Raw genomic sequence first — 7734 nt, 5'->3', positions numbered from 1 at the left:
GCTCCCGGTGCTCTCTCCCCAGCAGCCACCCGCCTTGAACACCGCATACTCGTCCTCCAACCTCCCGCAGAACCCGCCCGCAAACTCGTCGTCGCCGCGGCTCAGGATGGACACGAGGCGGAAGCGCAGCTTGGCTGGCAGGTGCAGGGTGGGGAGGCAGGCCGGTTGGGCGGGGGCTGTGGGTGTGTGGGGACAGGCCAATAGGGCAGGACAGGCACGGGACCATGAGCAGCGCGGCTGGGGATGGCTGGTACGCGAGCGCTGCCGCGTGGCTGGCGCCACCCCTCGCCTGGCGGCGGCTACGAAGCGCCCAGCAACCACAGGCTGGGCGCCTCACCCGGCACAAAGGCCTTGAGGTAGGCCAGGCGGGGGCCGATGTAGTTGACTGGGTCGTGGATGAAGACGCGAGGGTACTGGGCCACCTGCGGTGCCGCAGATGCAAGTGTGGAGGGCAGCTGGCTGGGGGCTGGGGCCACACGCGGTGGAGTGCCGGGCCAAGGGGCGGAGTGTCTAGCGCAGCCGGCTGAGGAGCAGCAGGGGCCCCAGGGCTCCACAGGGTGCGCAGGTGCAGCGGGCGCACCTTGTCCAGTCCAATCTCAAAGTCGGCCAGCAGCTTGAGCGTGAGGCGCACGATGGAGGGGCTGCGCGCAGGGGGACCGGCAGAGTGGGGGCTGGTCGAGTGCTGGGCCCGCGCCTGGCTGCCCGGAAGCAACACGCGCCGTGCCCCGCGCTGGCCGCCGCCGACACGGTTGACCCGGGCTCACTTGAGGCGCAGCACCGAGGGGTATCCCAACACGACGTCGCTGAGCTGGCGCCAGGTGCAGCCGTAGCCCATTAGTATGTCCACTATGCCCTGCATCTGCGCCTCCGGCTCCCTCAGCAGCAAGGGGCAGCGTGCCAGCAGCAGCGGGCACAACGGCGCCGGCAGGCGCCAGGTGGAGAAGAGCGCCAGCCGGGAGCACAGCGCGGCGCCGCCCTCTGCGCCCAGCACATGCGGATGCTCCGCCAGGAACTGCGGGCAAGGCAGCCGCAACGGGGAAGTACCAGCAAAGCTGTGTGTCAGGCGTGGCTGCTGGGCTGCTGAGGCCAGCCATGGGCATAGCTGCAGGCAAGCAAGTCCAAGGGTAACGCAGGTGGGTGGGGCCTGCGGTGCGCCCGCCAGCGCCAACGACCATCGTCTCCCGCTGCTGGAACACACGCCCCGCCCGCCCGCACGCACCTGCAGCACCTCGCTGGTGGACTTGCCCAGGTCGAGCCCCGCCTGGCTCAGGTGGCGCACCACGTCGCGGCGCCTGCAGGCATTCCGTAAAAGGAGGGGGGAGGCACGGCGGCTGGAGTGGGGTGTCGAGCGTGGGCACAAGCGTGGCCTAAGCGATACGCCAGCAAGCTCAGCCTCCCCGCCTGCCTGCCCAGCCGGGTGCTGGCCCAGCCAAGTGGCTGCCGGGGCACACCGCCGCTCACGTGAGCTGCGTGACGGTTGGGTACCGCAGTATTGCCGCCGATACCTGCTCCCGGCTGAACCCCAGGCTGCTCAGGTCCTGCAGGCTGCGCCCCAGCTGCGGCAGCACGCAGAGGCGGGAGGAGGGGGGGATCCGTGAGCGATTCGCTGGTAGGGTTGGGGCGAGGCCTGGCAGCCAGCAAACTACAGAGAGGCCAACAGAGGCTGGGGCGGGATGGATGGCAATAGCTGGCGCCCGCTCCTGCCCACTCGCCTCGGCAGGGAAGTCGGGGCTCAGCATGCCTGGGTGCTCCAGGATGGCAGCAGCCAGGCGCCGCGGCCGCCGCCACACCGATGCCACCACCTCGTGCTGCCGGCAGGGCGAAGCATACAGCGGTGAGCGCATTAACAGGGGCAGGCATCGCACGAGAACAAGGCTCGGAAGCAATTGCCACCAGTGGACAACACCATCCAACGCCGCAATGCCACCACGCCCCCACCTGTTTGCGAAGCTCGGCTGGTGTGCAGGCCAGCAGCTGCGGGGAGGTCTCCAGCACATGCCTCAGCTGTGCCACCGGCACCTTGGCGGTTGCTGTCAGCTCCCGGCTCACCGCCTCCACCTGCCCAGCGCTCACAGGAGGCACCAGAGCCAGCGAGCCACGCCCTGCGACTGCTGCACCTGCCTGCTGCCCAGGCTGGGAGCCTGCCGCCTCCGCTGCCCCTGCGGCTGACTGCTCGGCGGCCTCGGCGGCTTGTTGCTGGCGGCGGGTGGCGTAGGCGTGCGCTGCCGACAGCGCCTGGACGGCCTGTTCGGGCGCCATGCCCAGATAGCACAGCGCCTCGGCACCCTCCACCGTCCACGTGGGCTGCTCCTGCGCCTGGGCCTGCTGCTGCTGCTGCTGCTGCAGCAGCAGCAGCAGCTTCTCCAAACGCTGGCGGCGCTGCTGGCGCTGCAACTCCTGGCCGCGCTTGCGGTCCCTGGCCAGAGCCTCAGCCTCGCCTGCTGCCTCCAATGCTGCACTCAGGCGGCCTTCCATAGCAGCCCAGTCCGGAGGGGGTGCATCATCAACCGACGGCAGCTGACGTGTTGCATGCGCAGCTTCGCGCTGCTGCTGTCCCGCCGGCTCGGCGGGTTCCCGCTGCTGCTGCCGCTGCCGCTGCTGCTGCTGCTGCCGGGGCGGATGCTGCCCTTCGGGAGCCTGCCTGGGGCTTGTTGTGCTGGTCGGCTGCCTGGGCTGCTGTTTCCGCGGCAATTGTCTCTGCAGCGCACCCGCTGCTGCCTGCTGGGCCACTGCAAGCGCAGCAGGCGGCCCTTGCTTGGGTGCTGGCTGCTGCTGGGCGGGCACGGCAACCTGCTGCTGCTCGAGAGGCGGCGGCTGCTGCGGGCGCCGCCGCCGCCGCTTGGTTGCCTGCCGCTGCTGCTCCTCCACCGGCTGCGGCAGCTTGGCTACTTTCTGCTGCTTTAATGTCGGCGTCTGCCGCCTCTGCCGTTTTGGTTGTGACGGCGGCGCCGCTGGCGGGGTGCCGCCGGCGGTGGGCACATCTCCTGCTGGCGCAGAAGCGGCCTTTCTGCGAGGTCTGCGCACATTAGAGTTCTTTGCCTCGCTGCCTGGTGAGGCGGAGGGTTCGGCAGCCACCAGAATTCGCCGCTGGGCCACCTGCCGCAGCAGGCACAAGCGCGCTCGGCTGATCCCTATCAATCCATGGGGGTTGGTGCCCACAAACTTGGAGCAGGGCGACACCATCGGCGCATTGCAGGACCTCGCTGCTATTGCTTCCCAGCTGCAGGAGCAGCCTGTTCTTGATGCACAACAAAAATGTGATCCGACGGCCTAGCGATCCTGCCTGGTGGGCACGGCAGGCTACCTGCAGGTGGGGACGCCCGCCTGGCGGGGTCGAACCGCCGGCGTGAAGGCAGCGCTGCAGAGTGGCTAGCCTTGGCGCTTTCACATATATGTTCTACAGATGCATGCTGGCACATTGGTATAGTTCAAAAGCTTCTCCAACTATCAGGCTCAGCGGAACAAGGCGGGCAGGGCCAAAGGCATAAGCACGTAAAAACAGCAAGGGAGGGCGTGTGACAACGCCCCGGGGTGGGGTAGGAGTTGCAGTGGGCCATGTAACATTAACTGAGGGACAGAGTTAGCGGTCAAAGGGGGCAAGGGAAGGCAGGGGAAAAAGCGTCAAAAGTATCTTGCATCCAACAGGTTTGCAACAACAGGAAGTTTTGCTTGGTGGGAGGGACAGGCAGCCAACAATCGCAATCACAGCAGCATCTCGCTGGTGGGTGGCAGCGCGCAGCTCACACGTGCATGATCAATCAAGCGGCCTCGACGATCCAACTGTGGCTCACAGTTCGACATTCAATGTGGACCAACCCCTCCTAGTGTTGCTGGGTTGGCGCAGTATGCGGCTCAGCATGCAGCTGTCGCCAGCGGCTCCGCAGCCACTTGCTCAGCCATCGGGCCCGGCACCGTGGCCTCACCAGCTTGCGCCACACAATCCCCACTCTGCGCCGCAGCGGAAGCGCCGTGCACGCTCTTGTCCAAGGGCCCGCCGCGGCTGCCGCTCCCGCTGCTGCTCACGCCAGCGCCGGCGCCGGCGGGGGCAGCACCAGCGGCTGGATGCTGCTCGTCTCCCCTGCCCTGCTGCCCTGCGACCAGCAGAGCCACGTCGCTCTTTGCTGGCTGCTGCTGCTGCTCCTGTTGCTGCCACTCCTGCTCCTGCGGGCGCGGCTGCTCTGCCTGGGGCTGTGCTGGCCCCTGCTGTTCGTCGATCGGGGCCTGGCGCTGAGACTCGGCCGCACGCTCCTGCCGCTGCTGCTGCTGCGACGTCGGCGTGGTGCCAGTGGTGGCCTGGTGCTGGCTGCGGCACAGCAGCACAACCTCCTCCAAGCAGGCCTGCACCAGAGGGCACAGGGCAGGAGGGAGGGGCAAGTAGCCGTAGGTTGCTTAGAGCATCGAAATCGAGCATCGAAACCACAGCAAGCGCTTCCACCAACACAGTACATTTCGGCCTTCCCCCTCGCAGGCCAGCACCACCTGCACGCCCTCGAAGCAGCCTGCCTCCAGCAGCGGCATGAGGAAGGCGGCGTGCTCCTGGCGCTGCGCCTCGCTGCAGCATGGGCAGGCATGGCCGGCGCTCGGCAGATTACCAGCGTGCACAGTGGGCCTGCTTACATATGCCATTGGAGGTCAGCTCGCACCCTGCCCAGCAGCAAGGCGAGGCGCCCCTGCCCACCTCATCTTGCAGGAGAAGGCAGCCATGAAGCGGCCCACCAGGCCAGCGGTGACGCCCGCCGCGGCCGCGCCGCTGGTGCCGCGGCAGCAGGCCGCCAGCACCGCCGGCAGCTGCGCCACTGCCGCCGCGCCCGGGGAAGCGGCTGCGGCGGCCACGGCGGCGGCCCCGGGCAGGCCCGACCCCAGCAGCGCGGCGCCAGCGGCGCTGGCAGGGGTGGTGGGCGCCGCCGCGCCGCCCTTGCGCCCCTCGCCGCCGCCGCTGTCGCCCGCCGACTCGTCGCCCTGGCCCCCCGGCGAGTGCGCCTGGCGCGGGCGCTTGGCCAGGGGCGTCTCTGCCGCCAGGCCCTCCTCCTCCTCCTCCTCCCGGCTGCCGCCCGCCAGCTGGCGCGGCGGGTCCAGCAGCACATACTTCTCCTGCGCCAGCAGGTGCAGCTGCTGGTCGCCGTCGTCGTACTCAATGTGGTGCTGCCTGCAGGAGGCAGGGAGCAAGGGAGGGGAGGGGAGAGGGCCAGGCGGAGAAAAAGGATCAGGAGCTGCGGGTGAGGTGAGCAGCCCGCAGCCCACACAGGACAACAGCCGTAGGCGTGCGGGAGGTGGGGCCAGGCACCGTTCGTCGAGCGGTGTCCCGCCCTGTCCTCCCCCAGTTCGCACCCCGTGGAACGCTGGTAGTCGCTGACACGTCCCTCGTACCACCGCCGCATGCCCGGCCAGTAGATGCGCAGGCGGCAGCCCACCACCGACGCGCCCAGCTGGCGCCCTGCGGCGGCGGCCGCCGCCGCGGCGGCCTCGCCGCCGGCCTTGCGCGGGGTGCCACCGCCCGCGCGGGGCGTGCCAGAGGCGCCGCCAGGGCGTGAGTCGTAGGCCTGCTGGGCAGAGGGCGGGGCGATGCCGGCGGCCAGCTGGCGCTTGCGCGCCTCGCGGCACGCCTTCTTCAGCCGGGGGTTGAGGCACGGCTTGCACTGGCCGCAGCGCTCGGAGGGAGGGATGATGGGGTACAGCTGCTTGCGGGCGGGCAGGTGCAGCGCCGCGGCCACCGCCGCCGCCGGGCTGACGCCCTTGCCGCCGCCCCGGGCGGCGCCAGGGCTGGCGGGCACGCCGCCGTCCAAGCCCTCCGCCGGGGCTGCTTCGGCGGGGGCCGCTGCCTTGGCGTCGACCTCGATAGCCCCAGAGCCCAGGCCCTCCTCCTGCTCCCGCAGCAGCTCCAGCAGGCGGCGGCGTGCCAGCACGCAGGGCCGCTTGCGCTGCTGCAGGGGCAGTGAGACATCATGTCCATTATTTTAGGGCGGCGCCAGCAGCCCTTGCATGCCGGCGGTGCATCCCAGCACCTCCCCTCAGCCGGCCGTGGCAGCCAACCGCCAGGCAGCACGCAGCAGCTCACCGGGTTCTGGCAGTTGATGCACTTGAGGCACTTCATGCTGGCTGGGACGGGAGGGAAGATGATCGTCTTGGATGGGCGCCTGGGGGTGCCGCCGCCGCCGCCAGCGCTGCCGCCGGCCGGCTCCTCGGCCGCCTGCTCCCACTCCGGCTCCCGCTCCTGCTGCGCCTGCTGCGCCTCCTCCGCAGCCGCCGACGCCGAGCGCTGCCGCTGGCGCTTGGCGGCGGTGGGCGTGGCGCCTTCCATCTCGCCCGGCGCTGGCAGCGGCAGCTTGCGGTGCACAGCCGCCACCCGCAGCGGCCTCCCCGCCGCGTTGAGCCTGCCTGTGCCCTGCTTCTGGTGCCGCCGACCGCCTCCCTCATCATCCAATGAGGCCCCGCTCTCATCGCCCGACTGCCCCTCCCCCTCCTCCTCCTCCCCTGACTGCCCGCCACCCTCCTCGTCGGCGCCGCCCTGCAGCAGCAGCCAGGTAAGGTGAGTCGCTGCCGGCGTGTGGAAATCGATTACGCGAAGGCAGGAGCAGAGCTCGGTTGGAGGCTGCTGGCGAACTGCCTGCAACCAGCTGCTACAGACCAGTGTGCGAGCTTCCCCCCTGGCATGCTGGGCGGCCTCACCTCCTGCTCCCCAGCGCCGCCATCCTCCTCCATACCCTCACCCTCCTCCTCCTGCTCTTCCTCCGAGTCCTGCTCCCACCAGCCCCGCGCAGCGGTGGGGCCCGCCAGCGCGGGGCCCGGGGGCACGGCGGCGGCAGCGGCTGCCGGCTGCAGCTGCTCGGCGCCGCAGGCATGGAAGGTGTTCCACACGACCTCCACATCATGGTCGCGCAGATACTGCATGGTACTGACGCTGCTGCTGTACTCCTGCAGGGCAGGGTACACAGACAAGCGGGACGGTGGTCAGCAAGGGAGCCGGGGATGGGCAAAGGAGCGTAGCACTGAGGAGGAAGCCAAGCAGTTTATCACGAGGCCTGGGAAAGGGTTTGGAAAGGGTTCCTGGTTGCTCTGGCAATGCGAGCCATGCCGTGCCCGGCCTATGCAGGCAGCCCAACAGCCGCTCATCCAGCCAGTCCAAAGCGCAGACAGGAGCGACGTGCCATTGCCAAACCCAGTGCCCCCAATTCCAATTCCTTGCACGTTTGGGTCTGGGTTGGGCTGCCCCTGGGTCGGGGCTGGGTCAGCAGCAGGCAGGGTGGCTGGAAAGCGGCGGCGGAAAAAGGTAGCAGCGTGTGGCTTTTGCGGCACCCACCTGAAGCGGCAGGTACAGCGGCACCTCCCCCAGCTCCGTGCCCTCATCCATCGCCGCCTTGAGCCTCAGCAGGTCCACCACCCTCTGCACACAGGGTCATCAGGGCCCCAGGCACAGCAGGGGTGGGGCCTTGGGGCACTCACCCAGTGGCGAGCCACCCCACACCCCAGCGAGGCGGCCTCGGGAGGTGGGGTTTTGCTGGCTGCGCCTTGCCCCCCCTCCGCCGCACAATTGGGGTCCACACTGTCGCAATGCACATCGTGCATTGGTGCAGGGGAGGAGTGGGCGGCTCCAGGCGGGTGATCGCCCCACCCTCTCACCTGAGCCTCGGCCTCCGTTGCATAGAGCCCCACTCGAGACTCGTCCCAGGCATCTCCGCCGGAGCGGGGGTAGGTCGCCTCGAACCCCAAGCCAGTCCCCGTCACGGTGCCAGCCAT

At 69.5% G+C, this 7734-nt stretch overlaps 1 protein-coding gene across 1 annotated transcript; it reads right to left on the bottom strand.

Moving 5' to 3' along the window:
• Positions 1–3852: 3852 nt before the first annotated feature.
• Positions 3853–7734, bottom strand: CHLNCDRAFT_145061 (hypothetical protein; the record flags this gene model as incomplete). Its single annotated transcript, XM_005848286.1, has 8 exons — positions 3853–4338; positions 4480–4552; positions 4679–5146; positions 5329–5921; positions 6056–6505; positions 6667–6912; positions 7298–7381; positions 7618–7734. 8 exons carry the CDS (start codon positions 7732–7734, stop codon positions 3853–3855), a joined length of 2517 nt encoding a protein of 838 aa, XP_005848348.1.

The sequence above is a fragment of the Chlorella variabilis genome, assembly GCF_000147415.1.
Source record: "Chlorella variabilis unplaced genomic scaffold CHLNCscaffold_8, whole genome shotgun sequence".
NCBI classification, from domain to species: domain Eukaryota; kingdom Viridiplantae; phylum Chlorophyta; class Trebouxiophyceae; order Chlorellales; family Chlorellaceae; genus Chlorella; species Chlorella variabilis.
Note: the sequence above shows the minus strand (reverse complement) of the source record. Positions and strands in the feature narration are given on the sequence as shown.